The sequence below is a fragment of the Stylophora pistillata genome, chromosome 9 (assembly GCF_964205215.1).
Source record: "Stylophora pistillata chromosome 9, jaStyPist1.2, whole genome shotgun sequence".
In the NCBI taxonomy this organism is placed as follows: domain Eukaryota; kingdom Metazoa; phylum Cnidaria; class Anthozoa; order Scleractinia; family Pocilloporidae; genus Stylophora; species Stylophora pistillata.
Window position 1 is genome coordinate 22,202,446 of NC_142527.1, and position 21,574 is coordinate 22,224,019.

The window sequence follows — 21,574 nt, forward strand, 5'->3', positions numbered from 1 at the left end:
CCTTTAAACCCAGGTGCTATGATTTCTTTCGAAACGAACAAAATCCATCCGTATTTAGAATTTAGTATTTCATGGATGGGAAACACCGTTTAGTGTAAACTAATTATAGTTCTCTAAAACTCGTGAATAGAAAAAAATTTTAATTAGAGTTTTATAAATTCAATTGATTACCAACAAGTTGAAACAAATTACTGCTTGCATCAGGTAACTCCATAAATTTCTTTTGCACTCGAAAGAATTTAGAATTTTATTTAGAATTTAGTATTTCATGGATGGGAAACACCGTTTAGTGTAAACTAATTATAGTTCTCTAAAACTCGTGAATAGAAAAAATTTTAATTAGAGTTTTATAAATTCAATTGATTACCAACAAGTTGAAACAAATTACTGCTTGCATCCGGTAGCTCCATAAATTTCTTTTGCACTCGAAAGAATTTAGAATTTTATTTAGAATTTAGTATTTCATGGATGGAAACACCGTTTAGTGTAAACTAATTATAGTTCTCTAAAACTCGTGGATAGAAAAAAATTTAATTAGAGTTTTATAAATTCAATTGATTACCAACAAGTTGAAACAAATTACTGCTTGCATCCGGTAGCTCCATAAATTTCTTTTGCACTCGAAAGAATTTAGAATTTTGTTTAGAATTTAGTATTTCATGGGTGGGAAACACCGTTTAGTGTAAACTAATTATAGTTCTCTGAAACTCGTGGATAGAAAAAAATTTAATGAGAGTTTTATAAATTCAATTGATTACCAACAAGTTGAAACAAATTACTGCTTGCATCCGGGAGCTCCATAACTAAATTTCTTTTGCACTCGAATTGCTCCTCCTTACTCCTCAACCAATGGTTTTAGTATCAAAAAACCTTGTGAGCTACTTTTTTGAAGAAATAAAATGTGCAAAAGGGTCTGTTCAAAATCATGATTATATCGTAGACAGGAAGTTGAAAAGAATTCATTCTTTAGGCGCTAAGTAATCATGCCTGAATTGCGCGAAAATAGAAAAAGTCATTTGCATACAGATCAACTGGTTAATACCACACGAGACTGAGTGGGATTGTTTTATTTGCGGAACTGCCATTTTTTTTTCTTATGAACGTACAAGCAATACACTAATTCACATCATTTATTATCATCAGTATATTTTACATCTATAAAATCACAACTAACGCAATTTAAATTACGCTTCCCTATATTGACCTTATTTTGATCATATCGAACAGGAACATCTGAAGACGGGTCTCTGTAAAACGCGGACCGGATAGATGCGGATGGCGGATGCGAATAGAAAAATGCGGATGAAAAATTACGGATGGAAAAATGCGGTTAGAAAAAAAAATCGGTTGGAAAAAAAGAACAACATTAAACATGTCATTACAGTCGAACCCCGCTATGTCGAACTCGGTTAAATTCAAGTCCCAAGTCCCGCTTTTTCGAACAAAAATCGATTTCCCTAGGATTTACCCTTCCTTTTACGTTTCCCCGGTGTTATTTCGAAAGCCCGCTATCTCGAACTTTTTCTATTTCCCTTGTAGCTTCGAAATAGTGAGGCCGGTTCGATTATAAAGAGTGTCTGTAAAACGTGGACCGGGCGGATTGTAAACTTTTCCCACTTTAATTTTCTCACTTTTTCCTTCCAGATCATTCCATTAAAGACATAGAACTCATCCCATTAGAACTAATTAATTCAGACAGAGAAAGACCCTATGGAATGAACCGAGGCGATGAAATTTAATCTCATGATGTGTATTTTTATGATGCCTCTTTATACTTGTTTTTTTTCTATTGTATTCCTCCCCCTATCATATTTTACTTCTCAGTTTTGTATTTTTTTTTTATACTGTTACCGTCTTTTCCATTCTTACTTAGTTTTCGTTGGAAGACTAGTTTTGTCTAGTCGAAATATTGGGCTAATATAATGTATTTTAAAAAATCCACAACTGTCCGATCAGCCTTGCTTTCAACTTCAAATATATTACTTTGTATCGCTGATCCTGATCTACAAAAAGATCCGCCTTTCCCTCGCCGCTCTCTGTCCCAGTGGTCCTTCCAAGAATTCTTCGGATTGTAAACGACGGATGGAAAAAAATTGTGGGTAAACCAAAATAGTAAGAATAAAACGAGAAAATGCAGACACAAGCCGAGGCAGCATATTCATTTATTAAAGCTTAAAAATATAAACTCTTTGGTAAAACCTCTATTCAACAAGACTCATTTCAAACTCGAGTAGAAAAATAGAGATTTGTAGATATAAAGTCAAGACACACTACGTCCTATCTCTTTCCATGTTGTGTTCTCACTCCGGCAAATCGGAAAAATACAAATCGCAGATTTAAAAGGATGCAGTTTGCTCAGGAAGTTAGAAAGCACCAGCCAAATTGAAAATGACAAACCAATTAGTGTAACAGTAACTCACCATGTGATCTCAAAAACAGGCAACTCCCCGCTCTCTGAACCAGAACTTTCCACCACGACTTCCATCATGGCAGGCGTCAACATGAAAGAGTGGCAGCGTTTCATGAACGAGAGCGTTGATTGATTTGTATTGTGACACAGGCAGCCCAAGCTCACTACTAGAAGCGCGGACGTGACTCTTGCAGTGTTGTACAATTGGTTATATAAAGGTTTGTATGAAATGTTATCGGTTTACCTTAAAAGAGAGAAAAAATGTCATGTTTTGAAATAAAATTGACTTACCTCATTGCCTTGTTGTATTCTTTGTTGATTACCAGCGTCTCAGGCCAATTTGAAGCGTTTTCGGCGAGTTAGCGCTATTTTGGTGTTTTAGCAGTAGAACATGGGTAAATCCGAGGGAAATCGATTTTTGTTCGAAATAGCGGGACTTGAATTTAACCGAGTTCGACATAGCGGGGTTCGACTGTAATGACATGTTTCATGTTTTTGTTTTGTTTTGTTTTTTCCAACCGATTTTTTTTCTATCCGCATTTTTCCATCCGCAATTTTTCATCCGCATTTTTCTATCCGCATCCGCCATCCGCATCTCTCCGGTCTACGTTTTACAGAGACCCTACTGAAACTCCACGTTCCTACAAATATTTTTTAAGTTCTACCACGTTCATGGCGTTAAAGTCGCCTTTATTCTTCCGATTGGACATTTTGAACCTAGTACTTTTCGAGTTTTTCCGACTTTTCAAGACTTAAAGCAATGGAAAAATTTTATAGTGGCGGGAACGCGAAATAGCGACTCGTAGTTCGTACACATATTATAATTTGAGACCGGATATCCGAACTTTCGTGGTTTGTTTACGTAAAAAATCACGTGACACTACACGTGAAATCTAGCGCCTAAAAGCACAGGCGGCCCAAGCTCTCTTTGAGAACCACACAAGGAACACAATTTGCATATCGATTTATAAGGATTTGTATGGGATTTTCTACAAGATAGCCATAGAGATAGGTAAAAGTGAAAATATTAGATAAAAATGGCTTACCTTATTCCATACGTGTGTTGCTTGCTCCTGGTGTCATTATTTTACCGATTTTACTTGATTTAATCGTTTTTGTTTTAATCCTGGTTTTCTCTTCTTAAAGAGAGGACAAGGCCGAACACTTCTGTCCACACAGCCTCCCGAACGAAGTAAAAAATCCCGAGCTAAAATGTCCTCACGGCCACAAATCCACAGCAGAATTCAAGGGCAAAGGTTGACCTTTCATTTCGATTCTCTAGCCACACAATCTCAGCCCTGCGATTGACGCCAGGTGGCTCTTCGAGTCCTCAGTGAAACGTTAAAGCGTTTGTAGATATCCGAGTCCTTTTTAAACACGACACAACGACCGTTGGAATCGGCTTGGTAACCTCGTCATGTTGGCAAACCAAGACTCGCGGGGGTACTGGAATAAGGTAAGCCATTTTCATTTAATATTTTCACTTTTAACTATCTCTATGGCTATCTTGTAGAAAATCCCATACAAATCCTTATAAATCGATATGTAAATTGTGTTCCTTGTGTGGTTCTCAAAGAGAGCTTGGGCTGCCTATGCTAAAAGGCGAATTGATTTCTTGTTTATTATTGTAAATAAAAGACCATAAACTCATTGCAACACAACGTTGTCCTGAAATTTGTCCAAATACCAAATCATTAGCTTGGCAATATGGTGCCTTTATTATTTTACAATAATACGTTGGAGTAGGACCAGGGTTTTTCTCTATATCTGAACTCAGTTGAAATTTACAATAGTTTGATACGTGTGTCTGACTCTTACAAAGACACATGGGTCTATTACAAGAAAACATTGATAAATACCGACCTGCTCTATACTCCAATTTAATTATCCTTAACCGCCTCCCGGTTAGCTCAATGGATAGAGCGCTGGACTGATGTGCGGGAGGTCGAGGGTTCGAGCCCCGGCCGGACCAACACTCAAGGTCTTAAAATAATTGAGAAGAATATGCTGCCTTTCTATAACATCAAGAAATGGTTTAGATATTCTAGTCTTCTCAGATAGGGACGAATAAGTGGAGGTCCCGTCTCCTGTAGGGTTAGAGTTAGGGGTAGGAGACGTTAAGTGCCCACGCACGAGATTACTGTCTGATGGATGTCCTCCCCTGGGGTGGGATGGGTGGGTTGTTGTCTTGCGTTTCATACATGAGCCTCTGGCTCGGGCAATATGGGTAACCATGCCTCACGTAAAGAGATTAAACTTTGATTACTATTACTATCCTTTGATATACCCTCACAGAACAATTCAACAAACACTTCGTCTCATGCTGTGTAACTTTATTTAATCTTACCTTTTTCGTATTAAGCCTACAAACATTATTTGCAACTCTTCTAACCTTAACCGTAAATCTCTTGAACAAAAGCTCATCTTTCAAGCCGGCAGTCTAAATCCCACAGGTATCAACGAACGCTTTTCATTCCACTAATTTATTCGTGTTTTTCTCGTTGCCATGTTCCCACCAATCACGTAGCTCCTTCTTCTGCCTTTAAAAGCACACACAACCCACAATTCCTCTATTCGCTCCGACGAAGGGCTAACGCTCGAAACATCAGCTTTTATAATCGTAACGGTGGCCAATTTACCATTTCAACTTTGTTGATATATTCAAATTATTGCGTTACCCCACCGACGCAGCCCCAAACAGTTTCTTTAGAAGCTATCAGCCTTTAACCTTCATATAACGACGTAGCCAAGAGGACTTCAGTATGCCCACACAAGCGGCGTGTCTGGTCGTTTGTTCGAAATATATAAAGAAATGTATGGGAGAATATTGAAGAGTCGTAATATCGTAAACTTATATCAAGGAATGTGTATGTTTAGGTTCAAAATAAATGTAAACCTATCTCACTTGCCGTGTATTGTCGTTTCTGTGGTTCTAAATAGCGATTTTGAGCGATTTGGTAGATTTTGCGTTGACTGTTACTTTACTGTATAAGAAGGCAGAGACAAGGGTGGAATGCTCATTTTCGACCGCTCCAGCGCGAAGCCGATTTTCACCCAGAAATTAGAATCGCCCGGCTACCAAATCGAACACCAGATAAACTAAAAGGTTGACGCTTCTTCTCGTGTCATTCAATCGGGGATCCATTCAAAATCCAAGTGCTAACCGCCAAAAAACTTTCGAGAAATGCAGCTTTCCAAGCGATCGACATCCGCGGCACAGATTTCGTCACGCTGTTTACTCCACGCTGATTGGATGATGGTAAACAATTCCCTGTTTGAAATCCCTCATGTGAGAGGGGAGTCAGGGGCATATTCGCGCCGGCGATTCATCTACTGACGCGCCATAAACCTCACACCAGGCCACTTATCAAGGTTCTGGAAAGAGTAGTTCACACGCAGTTATATGATTTTCTGGCTAGAGAAAAGTTACAGAGTCCCTATCAATGTTGCTTCCGTAAGGGCCACTCTACTGATTTGGCTGTCTTATCATTCACTGACAACATAAGGCGCAATATGGATCAGGGTCTACTAACTGGTGCAGTTTTCATCGATTTGCGAAAAAGGTTCGATACAGTGGACCATGACCTGCTACTGGAGAAACTCACGATGGGATATGCAGTCACTAGAAAAGAGCTTGGATGGTTTAGGGATTACCTAAAGTAAAGTAGACTTACTTTCTACTTCGCTCTCTACTGGACCAACCAACCATTTCTGAACACAAGACATTACAGAAGCTATGAATCTACAAATTGGCCTCGAAAATGCGACCCAAGGCTGAATATTCTGCCTCCTAGAAGGGATTTTTTCTATCCATCGTCGCATTTCTGTTCGACCGACAAAGCTGCCGGAATCTTGTTTCACAATACATCTAATTACTCTAACAAAGATGTTTTGTTCACAACGAGCATTTCATTTATCAAAAGCGGCGCAGGATGAAAAGACACAAAAGACCATGCTTTTATTATCCCAACAGCTTCGCCGCTTTCAACATGGAACTAATTGGCGATCTGACATTTAAACTCAATCCCGGACCCTCTATGAACAAAACAATACCGGTCATTGTTTCATCGCAAGCGAAGCGCAGCCATGCATTACGGCCAACCACTATGTTACACAACGTCACCCTTGGCTCCAAAAATTGCTGTCCCAGAGGTGTGAATTGGCACAATCTTATCAGCATAAGATGCTCAAAGCAAAAACTGCAGAATAGATTCGTACCCATCGACTTCTGCTTGTTGAATACCAGATCGATCAAGAAGAAGGAACTTGCGATGAAAGACTATGCAGTCGACAATAACGTGGACATTTTCGCAATGACTGAGACATGGCTGAGTAATAATGAAAACTATAATTTTTCCATCACCGAAGTCTGCCCCACTGGATACCAGTTTTACCACATTCCTCGGAAAAACTCACAAAGGGGAGGAGTTGGTCTCCTAATAAAGAAACACGTAAAGGTTACGAAACAAACCCAAAGAAATTTAAAGTCTTTCGAATACCTGGACATCGTAACGACATGCTCCGCTGGGTCTACAAGAATTGTTACCATCTTTAGACCACCTCCATCTAAGGCAAATCAGCTAAATAGTGCTCTCTTCTTCGAAGAATTCTGCATTCTCACAGAACAGTTAGTTGTGTTCCCTGGTAACCTACTTATAGTGGGTGACTTCAACTACCACGTGGATAATATCAGCAATTTGGATACTGTCAAACTTTACAACATCTTAGAATCGTTCGGCCTAGTCCAGCATGTCAATCGACCCACCCATAAGAAGGGCCACACCTTAGACCTGATCATAACTAGAGCCGAGGACGAGCTAGTAAATAGCACTGAAATACGGGAACCCATGCTGTCCGATCATTCTGCTGTACACTGCAAACTTCGTCTAAAGAAACCACCTCTGGAACAAAAGGAAACTAGTTATCGAAAACTGCGCTCGGTAAATATGGGCAATTTTAATGATGACCTAAAGCAGTCCGGCCCTCTGTCAACTAGCACCCCTGATCTTACAGGTCTCATTGAAAAATACGAAACCACACTGACGGAAATATTTGAGATGCATGCCCCTTTAAAACGACGCGTAATAACCCTCCACCCATCAACACCAAGGTACCACGAGGGTATTAGTGATGCTAGGAGAAAACGCCGGAAGCTGGAGCGCCGCTGGCGATCGTCAAGACTGCGCATTGACAGATAGATGTATGTCGACCAGTGTCGGGCTGTGAATAAAATGCTTAAAGACGCAAAGGCTTCATACTACTCATCTATTATTTCAGAGAATGCATCAGATCCAAAAGTGCTTTTCAACGCAGTTGACAAGCCATTAAACCACAAAGTAGAGAGACGCTATCCGACCGCACACTCAACGATTGAGCTTACGAACAAATTTACCGACTTTTTTGACAAGAAGATGGCAACAATAAGAACAAAGCTATCCAATGAAGCAAATACCAGTACCCAGTCCTGGGAAGCAAACAAAAGCCTTGTCATGCCGAACTCAACGAGTTCAGAGTGATGTCAGAGAGAGAGAGATTGAGGGTTTTGTAGACACTATCGGTAAAAAATCCTGAGATCTTGATCCTATACCGGCATCTATTCTAAAGGAATGTAAATCAGCCCTTCTACCTGTCTTAACTAACATCGTTAACATGTCGCTCCAATCAGCATCAATGCTTGCTGCACTAAAAGAAGCAGCGATCAAACCGAAGTTGAAGAAGGACAACCTGGACTCTGAGGATTATTCAAAACTATCAGCCTTTATTCATTCAAATTTTAGACCTATCTCAAATCTGAAGGTCATAACAAAGATAATTGAAAAGGCAGTTTCTTGTCAATTAAGTGATCACCTACGTGATAATGATCTAGAGGAATCTTTTCAATCTGCGTATAGGCGTTTTCAAAGCACAGAGACTGCCCTCTTGATGGTGCAAAATGACGTTCTCTTAAAAATAGACAATCAAAAATGTGTTGTCATGCTATTGTTGGATATGTCTGCGGCGTTTGATACCGTGAATCGACCACGATCTACTACTGGAAAGAATGTCAAAACGCTATGGAGTAAAAGGAAATGTGCAAAAATGGTTTCGATCCTATCTCCAAGACCGAAAACAGTTTGTGATAAGTGATGGAAACAAGTCAAAGACGAAAGAACTTCGGTACTGTGTTCCCCAGGGATCAGTACTGGGTCCAATTTTATACTTATTATACACTTCACCCACTGGGAACATCATCAGACAGTACGGACTAAATTACCATCTCTACGCCGATGACACCAAGCTCTATCTCCCTTTCAAGCCCAACCCAGCCGAACAACCCAGCTCTATAGCAAAAATAGAGGCATGTGTTTCTGAGATAGACTCATGGATAGTGTGCAATAAACTGAAACTAAACAGAGAAAAGATGGAGCTATTGATCTTGAGCGCACGACACCGTCCACCCCCATTAGTAGAGTATGTTGATGTGTCTGGTGAGCGGATCGAGCCATCTCCCTCTGCAAGAAACATTGGAGTTATCTTCGATGAGCACATGTCATCAGATAAGCATGTCACCAGTGCCTGCAAAGCCTGTTTCTTCCACCTTAGAAACATTAGCAAGATAAGAGACTGCCTATCTCTAGCAGATACTGAAAAGTTAGTTCATGCATTCATTACATCTAAGCTAGATAACACCAACTCGCTACTATACGGACTGCCCAAATTCCTGATAGATCGCTTACAAAATGTCCAGAATGCCACAGCTCGTGTCGTCACTCGTACAAGAAAGTAAGACCACATCAAACCTATCTTAAAGCAGCTGCACTGGCTCCCAGTCAGCCAGAGCTTAGATTACAAGATACTACTTTTGACCTACAAAGCGCTCAACGGCCAGGCCCCTAGTTACATCACTGAACTGTTGAAGCCTTATGTAACAACCAGAAATCTGAGGTCCTCCTCTAAAAACTTACTTAAAGTGCCATCTGTTAAGCTAGCAAGTTATGTCATTCCTAATGGCGAAGGCCTTCTGGCCCTTAAACATTTTTTTTTTTGATCAACGTACTGTTAAGGAACCTAAATCTGAAACACTACTACGCTTAGCCGAACTAGTGCTCACACTCAATTGTTTTTCATTCGGAAACAACTTCTTCAAACAAACCAATGGTGTAGCCATGGACACCAAAATGGGACCTAGCTATGCCAATCTTTTTGCAGGTTTTGTCGAACATCAATTTTTCAACCAATACAACGGGTCCAAACCTGAACTCCACGGTCGCTACATCGACGACTGTATTGGCGCTACCTCCTCTACCAGAGAGGAGCTCACTCAATTCATAACCGCAGTCAATTCTTTTCACCCGGCTCTGAAATATACTTGGGAAATTTCTGACAATTCTTTATCCTTTTTAGACGTCAAAGTTTCAATTGAAGGTAACGGTTTATGCACTAGTGTGTATTACAAACCTACAGACTCGCATAATTACTTGTTATATTCGTCTTCGTATCCATCTCACGTTAAGAATTCCATTCCTTTTTCTCAGTTTCTAAGACTTCGTCGTTTATGTAGTGATGACTCTGATTTCCACCTCAAATCGGAGTCAATGTGCCAGTTCTTCGATAAACGTGGTTACCCTGTTTCCGTCGTTCAAGCGGGTTACCACCGCGCTCAACTTATTGATCGACATTCAGCACTACAAAACGTCGCATAAGGAAGATTCCGACCGCATTCCTTTCACTCTCACGTTTCACCCTCACAACCACTCAGTTAAATCCATCATTCTTAAAAACTTTAAATTACTTCAAAACAATCCAGAGACAAGCACTATCTTTTCGCAGCCTCCGCTCATTTCATTCAAACGCGACAAAAACATAGGCAATTTTTTGGTCAGAAGTTATTTTAAGACTAATGACCAACCAGGCACTTTTAAATGCACTCGTGCACGATGCAAAACGTGTCCTTTCATTCACAACACTGACAAAATATCGGGACCTAACCGATCCATTAAGATCACCGATCACTTCACGAGCACCTCCGCCAATGTAATCTATTGCATAACTTGCACTTATTGCAAAAAGATATACATCGGCGAAACAGGCAGAAGACTAGGTGAACGATTCCGAGAACACCTTCGAGACGTGGAAAGGAATGACAAGGGCACATCGAAACCAGTCGCTAGACATTTTAATTTACCTAATCATTCTAGGCAACATATGGCAATCTGCGGTCTTTCCTTGCACTTAGGTGGCACGGAAAGCCGTAAAAATCTTGAACAAAAGCTCATCTTTCAAACCGGCAGTCTAAATCCCACAGGGATCAACGAACGCTTTCATTCCACTAATTTATTCATGTTTTTCTCGTTGCTATGTTCCCACCAATAACGTAGCTCCATTTTCTGCCTTTAAAAGCACACACAACCCACAATTCCTCTATTCGCTCCGACGTTATTTTCAGTTAAGCTTTTTGTTTTGTTGAGCCTTGCCTTTTGCGCCTACGTGTTATTCTGGTAGATCTATAGTTTTGATCTTTTATTTTGAGTGTGTGCTTGAACTTGGCTCAGTTCGCGGATTTCCTTCTTACCGTGCTAGCCATTTTAATCGCTTGTTATGGTTGAGAATAATTAGTTTCATAAGTGGTCATGTTTGGGTTGGTAAAGCTGACTTTGAGTTCTACCCACACTGAAGTTCTCGTTTGTGTGCACAATTCCTGTGAGCAGCTGTTAGAGTTCAATTGGTTCCTTGGCGTTCGACAAGTGATTCGGTGAGGGCCAACCAGTTCCCCCTTTTTGCAAAATAACGGATACACTCTGGAAACTCTCACGGTCAGTTAACCCAAACACGTCTACGATTTTCCTACTTAAAGCGTTGGTTCTTACGCCACAGCATGATTATTAGATGCAGAAAGCGTTGCTCTAGTAGCTCTCCAGAAGAGAATAAAAGAAGAAAAGTAGAGTCTTGGCACCTCTTGTTAATTCGTCCGAGCGAGCTGTAAAACCCCCAACAAACCATGCGCTCTATGGTTCATTTTACGCATGCGCTTACACTTCACGCATGCATTGTAGTGGAACTGCGTTTCGTGACTGAACGCAAAAGAAAAAAAAAAACAAACCGAATTTATGCCTCGGGCGTTTCCTTCGGAAAGCCTGAGTAATAACCAAACACATGGTTTTTCAGACCAGTAACTTTGTAAAATTCTGGTCGCAACGTGATTTACCAGTATTTCTCTGATTTCTTTTCTTCGACCTTGTCTTACTTTTTCTTGAGACCTGCCCATTCATATCTGGTTCATGTTTTCTAACATTACCACTGCTTTAAATCTTTGATCTCGAAAACGCGGAAAATAATATTGACCTTTTAAAAAACAGGAACTTCCTTGTTGGAAAACATCTATGCCTAAACTCAAACAACTAGTGAATTCTTTATCAGAATTTGTTCAAAACGATAGCTGACGCTTTTAATAAAAAAAAAGGGTTTCCAGACTTTAACTGCCTCTCGCAAAAACCTGATCTCGGCAAGCATTTGTCACCATTTGTCAACTTCTCTTGAGAGTTAAGCATTGGTGTTTTTTTTCCCATGCCTTACAATACCGTTGTGTTTATTTTTAAACTCGTGAATGCGGAATTTAGTATAAGACGTTTCAGCTCACTTGCATAATGTAATAATGATGATGAAGGAAAAACAACTGCGACTTCCTTGTTGGAAGACACGCACGTCTCAAACAACTATTAAATCACATCTTCACAATGAAGCAAGTGCACTTTTAATGAGCCTAAACTACATTTAAGTCAACATCTTCTGGGACTTTAGCATTAGATCTCTAAAGTAATCTTTGGAAACTTCTAGGCAATGAAAGTAAAATTAAACCAGCATAATTCTTTTAATTGCAACCTTTTTGACTAGCCGCCCTTTCCAAAAATAAAGACAAATTACCGAAGTATTTTCCCAGTGTGATGAATCGATCGATGAAAGACCATTGTCTGTAGTGAACAATTGTTTTAATTGCATTAAAAAAAACACACACTTCAAAAGAAGCAATGACCCGATAGAATTCCTGTTTGGGGGTATAAAATATGAAGTTTTAAGCCAGAAAAGTTTGAGCCGCCTGGTAGACCCGATGCGAAGAATCAAACTGACTTGAAGGTAAGAATGAACTATATTAGTTAGTTATCATTACTTGTACTTGCATTCATATATCGTTAATTTTTTTTTTTTTTAAACAAATAAGTCTATTAGTTTAAAAGGTCTCCAAAATTTCTAAGCAATTAATATCTAGACTACTAATTCTACACAAATATGATTAAATTGACTTTTTTCAATCAATCATCATCAACAATGGTACCACGGTTTCAACTTTTGATTTCTCGCTTTTCACAACGACTTCGAAGGTCTTTTGTCTAGCTGACAGCTTTTTGAAAACTGCACGCTCAGTGCAGTTTTCAAAAAGCTTTTTGCCGATGATCTATCAGAGCACCGACACTCAGCTTTATTAACGAGTATGAGAAAGAAAAAGGCTCTAAAACATGCGAACCTGAAACAAATATTCTTCATCGTTTGTTTGTTTGTTTATTAACTTTATTCCACTGTGCAGAAGAAACCCATTTTATTTTCCCGTATCGTGGCTCAGTCAGAGTTGAAAGCATTCGCCAAAATAAAGTGATAACCTTGCGGAACGTCAAGAAACACTCACCCAAACCTACATGTATTGTTCAAACCAAATTGTTGACGTCAAATGTGGTTTAGAACTTAACACACACGCGGAAAACGAAGTCGATGGGCTAAAATGACCAATTAGCGAACTAAAATTCTACAATAGAATTTGTCAAAAGTTAGCTGCTGCCGTTGGTTTGTGTGATGATAGAGGAAGAAGTAAAAGAAACAAAGGGTTTTTTCAGACCAAAACTTTGATGTTTGTGGTATTTCGCTGATAACCTTCCTACTTCTTCAGACTTTATTTCCGATACAGTGTTTTGCTTTAATATGCCTAACAGTACGGCTGCGGTTATTTTTAAACTCATCATAAACGCGGAAATTAGAACTGACCTTTCAAACAAATAGCTTGACCAGCGACTTCCTTGTTGCAGGACACCCAGGCACTAGATTTCAATAGCTAAATCTCTGCGACATAATTATAATAATGTAATGAAATTATTCATGCCTCGAGAATAAATTTTAGTATTTCTTTGTAATTTACCTTACACTACGGTTGCGGTTATTTTGAAATTCATCGTAAACATGGAAATTAGAACTGACCCTTCAAACAAATAACCAGCGACTTCCTTGTTGGAATAATATTCGGGCACTAAATTTCAACAGCTATATCTCTGTGATATAATGACGTGACGGTTGCTAACCTTGGAAGTGAATACGAATGGTTTAAATATGCTAGTGTCAATAAGCCATGTTTTACCACAATATGAAAAGACAGAAATCATCAGACTGTGAAAAGTTTAAACCAAACTCGTGCTTGAGGACATTTTACATCTGCGTTTCAAAGTAATTTCTGTGTACTTCTCTGGGCTTTAACGTGCAGCCGTTGAGAAAGAATTGAGAATTTTTGGGCAGAGTTCACAAGATGTAGATACTGTAAATCTGTAAAGAAAATTTCCTTGCAACAAAGAACTATTTACGTAAGAAGAATGGGATTATACGAAAATGCCATCCGAAGCATATGTAACGACACTAGTATTTAAAAAGAAATGTCCCTGGGATGATTTGTGTAAGTCAGTACCGGTAAACAACAGGTTTTCGTTTTCAACTTGAAACCGTTCAAACGTTTGATAGCCGATTTACATGGTAATTTATTGGGATGAAAAGACCTTAATCCCTATAACTTTACAGCAATTGATATTCAACAATAATCTTGTTAGCTACAGGAAAGGATTCAGCAACAAAGCAAAGCTTACCTCAATCGGAGAGCGCCACCATCAACACCTTTGTAGTAGCCTCCATAAAACCCTTCTTTCACGATAAATTGAATCGGGACATATCCCCATCGATGATTTGTTGTCAGAAAAAATGAAAACTCTCCATACATTCGCTGTCACCGGCCATAACTAAATTCAATAACAAGTTTGAACCCTTAACGTCGAAGCATGCGAAGGTGTCTTCGGCATTTGTTGATAAAACATTTCTTCGATAATTCCTTGAGATACTGTTATTCTGATGAAAATTTTCCGTCGAAGTTTTTGGAAATTTATTTCAAATTAACAAGGCAGTCGGCTTTAAGAAAAAAACTTGCAATGAGTTACAAAAATGTCGGACTGTCACGTCCAGTAATGCGTATGACCTAGGGGCCGACCATTAACTCTTGAGGAGGGGGGGAGTGGGGGATTTTGAAAACAAATTTCCTGCCAGCGTTTATTGGAAGAAAAAAATTGCATGCAGCCCAAATGTAACAGAAAAAGAGAGCATTTAGAATGGAAAAGAATATCCTGCCCAGCAAATTGCTAGGAAAATAATTTCTTGATGACCAGAAATCACCCACACACCCCCCCCTCAAAAGCTAAATGGCCCCTAAATGATGTTTCATGCGCGGTGGCTTTCATCTATAAAAGGGTCGAACTTGAATGGTTTATTTCTACAAACTATTCACCTCGATTTCAAAAAATAAGTTTCAATCAGTTTTATGTCGCTCTGAAACACAAAACTACCGAATTTTGCACTAAAGAGAATCACGGCAAGTTTTAGAAGCCTGCATTTAACAAAAATAAACGTTGCTTATCAAGATATCAAATTTAATTTTCAAAGAATTAGGTCTATGTTTCACAGAACCAATTTTTTTTTTTAACAATCAAGGCATAGTTCGCGAGCTCACGCACGCCATATCACGCAAAACCAGGGGGAACAAAAAGAATTTACAAAGAGAATGGCGTTGTCAACATTACTAGCAGTAATATCACTATAATAAAGTTGATTGAACTTTATATGTTCTTTGTTGCAACTTGACGGCCTCAAGTTATTTTATTCATCTCTCCGTCAGACAACATGCCAGGACGTTTACACAGTGCTTTATTGCTTATCTTGGTTCTGGGATTGGAGCAGGGATCTTCTTCTGTTCTAAATGACCCAGGCCGATTTGAAGGAGACACCTACACTATTGATGAATTGAATGACCTGGACATGGAACAGAAGCAAGATAGCGTGCCGGCCGATGTTTGTACTAAAATTAAAGCTGAATTCAAAGACGTTGAGAAAAAATCCATGGCTGAAGCCAAAAGAGAAAAACCTGATAGCTATCGAAGAGGGAGAAAGGTAACATACACCTTTGGTCGTACATTATACTTCCAGATACTACAACATGGTAAAAGTTCACTGGCGGACGGCTCGAAAGTGTTTAGGACTTTACAGAACGAAGCTTGTGTCAATCGTGCCATTGGAGACATTTGTAAGAAGAGCAATGTTTTGAACCTTTTAGGAATAGCTGCAAGGGGGTAAGTGTTTCCAGCACGAGAACACAAAAAGGCGTTCACGGCCAGCCCTTAGGCTTAGTTTTGATACTTAAGGTTACTCCAAAGTTTTGCAGGTGAACACTGGACGAAGAAAACTTTTTTTCTCGTTGACTCGAAGTTAATTACTTAAATCTACATTTTCAGAAAGATTAAGTTAAAATCTTAAAACGCACGTAAGTAATTGAGAAAAACGTGTTTTCATAAAAAAAAAAAGTTAATAGCTTTCAAAGGTCCATGAATTGCAATTAACCGGTTACATTCATCAAATCCTTAAATCAGAGCAGCATCAAACCATGTCTAACTTTGAAGGTATCCCGATCTCCGTTTAATTCAAGTGGTACTCTGCCACTAAATAATTTATATTTCCTTTTTCTTTTTTCAGGAACAAGAGAATAAGCATCTGCAGGGAAAAGGTTCTTCAATGTTTAAAACATCGACCATTAGGGAGCGTGAAATGTCCGGATAAGTCAAAGAAGGAGGCTCGTTTCAGAAAAATTGATGGAACTTGCAATAATGTGCGTCAACCCTTATTCGGAGCAGCCCGTACTCCGTTCATACGAGTACGAGAAGCTGATTATGCAGATAAGGTTTCGACACCTCGTGAGGCACGAAATGGAGGCAAGTTACCCAACGCGAGAGACGTGAGTCGTTTCGTCCATGGCACAAATGCAGACCGCAAAAACCCTGACTCTCCAGGGCTGACACACTTGGCCATGAATTGGGGTCAGTTCCTGGACCATGACCTAACTTTGGCGGAAGAACAAGAATGTGACTGTGAAGCTCTTAACACTACCGACCCAGAGTGTTTCAATGTTAAGGTTCCGTCCGATGATGACGTCTTCCAGAAGAGGGATGTTAGATTCTTCAAGGTGATTCGAGATGCTCCTCATGGATTTATAGAAGAGTGTTCACCAGGACCAAGAGAGCACACCAATACGATAACAGCTTTCATCGACGCGTCCAACGTTTACGGCTCTAGCGAGGAGGAAGCTGAACACCTTCGAGCCCCTGATGGAAGAATGACAATTATGAAACCTCGTCACGGCTGCCCTTTGGGGGATCTTTTACCTGCACAAACAGATCCTGAGATTCCATGCGTATCAAGAGATCCTAACAGACCTTGTTTCATAGCCGGAGACGAACGTGTGAACGAGAATCAAGGTGAGGTCACCTCGCTTCCCTGATCAAGACAAAAAGACTAGGTTGTGGTCTATCGACCTTTTACAACCAAGCCTATAGTGTAATCAGACCAACTATTTACTGTAAAACTCTAAAATATTGTTACTGCTACATATATAGACAGCGAATTGACAAATTGATACCCTGTCAAGGCTTGTACACAAACACCCTTATTAAGACAAGACTGGAAGGATGAAATTGTACGTGCGCCCTGATTAAGCCTTTTAGCCCCAAGATCTCAACACTATTACTCCTAAATGTCTGTCATACAGTTCTTATGGTGATATTATTTGTAATTAGCTAAATTTCTATTTATATTTGTAATCTTTTTTTTTTTTTTTTTTTTTTTTTTTTCTTTTTTCAATATATTAATGATTCTATTGTATTTATATATTTATTGTAATTAAGAGGACCACAAGTTTATTAGTGTTTGTGCACTATCACGTGCTATCCTCAATAAATAAAGTTTTACTAGATAGTTCTGGGAGTTTGTTAGTAAATCAAATAGTACACCCACGTTGATCAGTATAATTTTTTCTTCTTCTCACCTTTTTGCTTTATGGAGTACTTATGTTGCGGGGAGAAAATACTTTTAGGTCATTCCGTGTGGTGAAAGAGTTCATACTCGACAACCCAAAAACCATACCCCTGAGAAATATAGGGAGTATCCTGCGCGGGCGTTTGTCCGACATCTTCATGTCACACACCCTTCTATCTTACCCTATATTTCTTACCCTATATTCATAATAATGACATATATTTCCTGGATACAACATACAGGTCTTATGTCAGTTCATACTCTGTTCGTCCGGGAACATAACCGAATAGCAGAATTTTTTGGTAAAAACACAGTTTGGGAAGCAGAGCAGATTTACCAGGAGACCAGGAGAATTGTCGGGGCGGAATTACAATTCATCACATACAACGAAGATCTGCCATTGCTTCTCAGCCCCAGAACGGTATGCAATAGTTTCTAATTCTATCTTTTTTTTTTTCTTAGTTTCCAACTGACTTCTTTTCTTCATTTTGTAGATCAGAGACAACAATCTCGTGCTGAAAGGAAGAGGGTACTTCTATGGTTACAACCCTAGAGTCAATGCCCAAATATCCCAAGCCTTTTCTGCGGCAGCTTACCGATTTGGCCACAGTTTGGTTCAAGAGGAGTTTCTACGTTTTACTCAAGAGGGTTTTCAACACAAATGCAGCAAAGATTCTATGTCAGAGTACACTCCTATCCCAGTGCAGGACTTTGGTAATCCAACCTACCTTTATGACAAGAGTAATGGTGGTGTCGATTCCATCTTTAGAGGCTTGGTTAAAAGTCCAGCAGCCAAAGTTGATGGGTGAGTAAGAGATAAAAGGTATATAGGACATTCTTGTACGTATCTCTTGTTTGGAAAAAAACCAAGCCAATGGATACGTTTTCATCCGGAGGGGAAAGAGCGGGGAAGGGGTTATTAGGCGAAAGAGGGGTGGTAGTTTTGCAAAAAACAAAACAGTTAATTAGATGTCAAAATCGAGTGAAAAATCATTTTACCCGATTATATTTGATTTAAACTTTTTCCCTCGAGAAAGACAAAATCCTTGCTACAATATTCGTTGAAAAACATCTTCCTATCAGGTTACTTGGATCGAAGAGCTAAAACGAAAAAGCGACCAATCGATCCCGCAATCAAAAACATTTAATTTCTGTAGATCTCCACGTATAAGTAGGATTATCAGTAACTCAATACACGATAATGATTCTCACGACTGATCCTTGGATTGACCTGATTCTCTCTCCAGGCGTTTTTCAAGCTCTGTACAAGAAAACCTGTTTCGAGGCCCCGGTGACTTGTCCGACCTCATAGCCATCAACATCCAAAGAGGACGCGAACGCGGAGTGCCTTCATACACGAAATATCGAAACACGTTTTGTAAAATTAAACCAAAAGTAAACAGCTTTACAGATCTGAAAAAGGCTGGAATTGGCGAAAAAGATATAAATAATTTGAAGTCCCAGTACCAGTCAGTTTGGGACATCGATCTTTTTGTTGGAGGTATGTCTGCGCAGGTGCAATGCCGCTATACACTGATTATCGATTGAGTGCCGTGAAATCAAGTCCAAAGTAATAGCAACGGCTAATCAGAACTTAGGGAATTCTCATAAGGAGCCAATCAAAACAAAGGGAATTATCATAAGGAGCCAATCAAAACAAAGGGAATTATCATAAGGAGCGAATAAGAATCCAAAAAAGGGGGTAGGGGAAGTAAGAAAACTGACTGAAGTGCATGAAAAGGCAAGTGATCAACTTTTACATCTGGTTCAATTTTTTCATCTGATCGGTAAAGAGGGCGTAGTTGCTTTTCTTTTAGCTTTTCTTTTTCTTTGACTGGCCACAAAGAAAAATGAATCAAAAGAAATCAAATCGACAAGTGGTGCAATCCCACTACTTTATGGAGAGTCGTAAAACCAAAACCAAAGCAATTACAACTACCAATAAGAAAAAAAGGCGCATATCACATGGAGCCAATAAGAACTGCAAATAGGTAACCAAACTGGCAGAAGTGCGGGAAAACGCGACTTACCAAACCGTCTTTGATTTAACTTTTTCATCCTCAGTGAATGGATCAATGACAGAGCGAGGCAAAGAGAAAACTGAAAGAAATCTCGAATTACTTTCGACGTTCAAATGAAAATTGGTTTACGATTCAGTAAATTTAGAGTGTTTTTTTGGTTCAACCGTCTAAAGTCATATCTGTGACTTTCTTGTCGCCAAAATGCTGAAAAATCTTTAACGAATGTAAACCAGCTACAAGTTCTTTGTCTCCTTTTGCGAGATCAAAACGGGCGATCCAGAACCTTGCCCACTCGTGTAGTCAACCATATCAGAGCATTCACTTCATCATACCCATTCGAGGACCCATTCATGCAAACCACCCCCCCGACACTAAAATTTATCTGCATTTCAATTTCTCTCAGCTTACACAACTAAAACAATTAAGCGCAAAAGGAGGGGGGGGCCCTTATGAAGCGCTTATAGTAATTGTTATTTTTATGATTCCTCACAGGAATGCTGGAGCCTGCAGATCCGGAGGGGGGAGTGCTGGGTAAAACCTTTCAATGTCTACTAGCCGAGCAGTTCAAACGCCTACGAGAAGGTGACCGCTTCTGGCATGAAAACGCGCCCAACTCAGCAAAGAACACTGATAAAACAGCTTTCACGCTTTGTCAACTGCAAGAAATTAGAAAAGTCACATTGGCCAAGGTGATCTGCGACAATTCTGAGAACATCCCTTCTATCCCCAGGAGGGTATTACAACAGTCAGAGATATTCACCGATTGTAATAAGCTGCCCGAAATGAACTTGAACGTGTTTAAACCAGGTTTCAGATGTGGATGGCGAGGGTATGTTGCAGCTATTATTGATTAGAAGCAAATTCATCTAAATTCCGTCTCAATTTCGATGAACTGTTTGTTAATTATCTTATTTCCCGACAGAAGGAAGGGTGACACTCCAAACCTTGAGGGTGAATATGACGAAGGATCGACCGAGTAACCCATCCCCGAAAATATGGAATAATTCATCGGCTGCTCGGCTCCGAATCATGGATTTCTATTTTTTTAGGAAGGATTATAGATTAAGTCTACTAGGGTTTAGGATTTAATATTGATTTGCGCAGAAAGTAGATAGTGGTTTGAAGAATACTGATTTAAATTCTTACGGTGGAGTAGGAGAGTTTGCAAGGATAATCTTGTTAGTGAAATTTAACGTTCTTTTTGTAATTGGTTGTGTTGTTTTCTAACTTACTGGGGATCGCGCCCTTATTTTTACCGGTCTCAGCCTACAAGATATTGCCATTGAGGGATCCGATAGGTATTAGGCTTTTCTTGTTGTTGTTTTGGTTTTTTTTTAGATTTATTCAAAGAGGTTTCATGTGTAATTTCAAATATGATATCTAAGTGAACCATTTTGGAAGCTCGCTATATTCCGCTTTAGATAGCCATACAATAAACTTCATTGATGCATTAATCAGTGTCTCTTCATTGACTATCAACATATAAATGCGCAGCGGATCACTTTCCAGATATCGGTCCCTGAGTCCTAATTCACGAGCATTTATGAACCGGCTCTCTTAACATCAATACGTATGTTCTCCATACTGTTCTCTGTACTTCTTTTGACAAGGATAAAAATTTTTAACAATCAATGCAAAGCTTGTTTAGCTGACGGTCATTTCTTTTATTCTCGTGATCTTGATTTGTGATTCTGGAGTGATGGTTCATGTAAGGAGTAATTAGATGCTAGTCACCCTTGAGTGTCAGTCCTATAAGCGAACTGAACTATCCGCTTTAGCATCAAAGCATCTTATTGAAAGGCAATTTTCTGTTCATAGGAAAACTTGATGAAAGGAGAAAAAGGCTTTTTACTTCGCCACACGCGCAACCTCGAGACAGTTTAGTCTTCAATCCTTCTGAAACATCGAGCCCTCTACTAGTGCGTACTGATAACATGAAGCTTTTTATATCGCTGATTTCATCTCCTCATGCTGTTACATCAACATTCGGAGACAAACTTCCCGGTCA

At 39.4% G+C, this 21,574-nt stretch overlaps 1 protein-coding gene and 1 long non-coding RNA gene across 5 annotated transcripts in view; one reads left to right on the forward strand and one right to left on the reverse strand.

The window, feature by feature from the left end:
• Window positions 1-795: 795 nt before the first annotated feature.
• Window positions 796-21,574, reverse strand: part of LOC148723827 (uncharacterized) — a 29,815-nt gene continuing 9,036 nt past the window's right edge. Inside the window, exons 2-4 of one of the 2 annotated variants that reach the window (XR_015991469.1) lie at window positions 13,421-13,495; window positions 2,421-8,901; window positions 796-2,062 (exon numbers count right to left, since the gene is read on the reverse strand). This is a non-coding gene — a long non-coding RNA (uncharacterized LOC148723827). Of the gene's footprint in view, window positions 2,063-2,146; window positions 8,902-13,420; window positions 13,496-14,283; window positions 14,765-21,574 lie in introns of those variants that run through there. The other variant, XR_015991470.1, reaches the window with a different exon arrangement.
• LOC111337351 (peroxidasin homolog) lies at window positions 12,411-21,020 on the forward strand. Of its 3 annotated transcripts, none has more exons than XM_088732453.1 (8): window positions 12,411-12,520; window positions 15,360-15,810; window positions 16,211-16,989; window positions 17,788-17,966; window positions 18,040-18,350; window positions 18,793-19,046; window positions 20,059-20,395; window positions 20,489-21,020. In XM_088732453.1, the coding sequence occupies exons 2-8, from the start codon at window positions 15,365-15,367 to the stop codon at window positions 20,544-20,546; spliced, it is 2,364 nt and encodes a 787-aa protein (XP_088588579.1). In that variant the 5' UTR covers window positions 12,411-12,520; window positions 15,360-15,364; the 3' UTR covers window positions 20,547-21,020. The 3 variants fall into 3 exon arrangements, with proteins under 3 accessions (XP_088588579.1, XP_088588580.1, XP_088588581.1); XM_088732454.1 differs by having other exon boundaries at window positions 20,492-21,020; XM_088732455.1 differs by lacking the exon at window positions 12,411-12,520 and having other exon boundaries at window positions 15,364-15,631.

Excerpts from the sequence above, each read along its gene's own strand:
- LOC111337351 (XM_088732453.1), top strand. The coding sequence starts at position 15,365 with ATGCCAGGACGTTTACACAGTGCTTTATTGCTTATCTTGGTTCTGGGA. Across the intron at positions 18,351-18,792 it reads CCAGCAGCCAAAGTTGATGG|GCGTTTTTCAAGCTCTGTAC; the intron begins GTGAGTAAGAGA and ends TTCTCTCTCCAG. Across the intron at positions 20,396-20,488 it reads TTCAGATGTGGATGGCGAGG|AAGGAAGGGTGACACTCCAA; the intron begins GTATGTTGCAGC and ends ATTTCCCGACAG.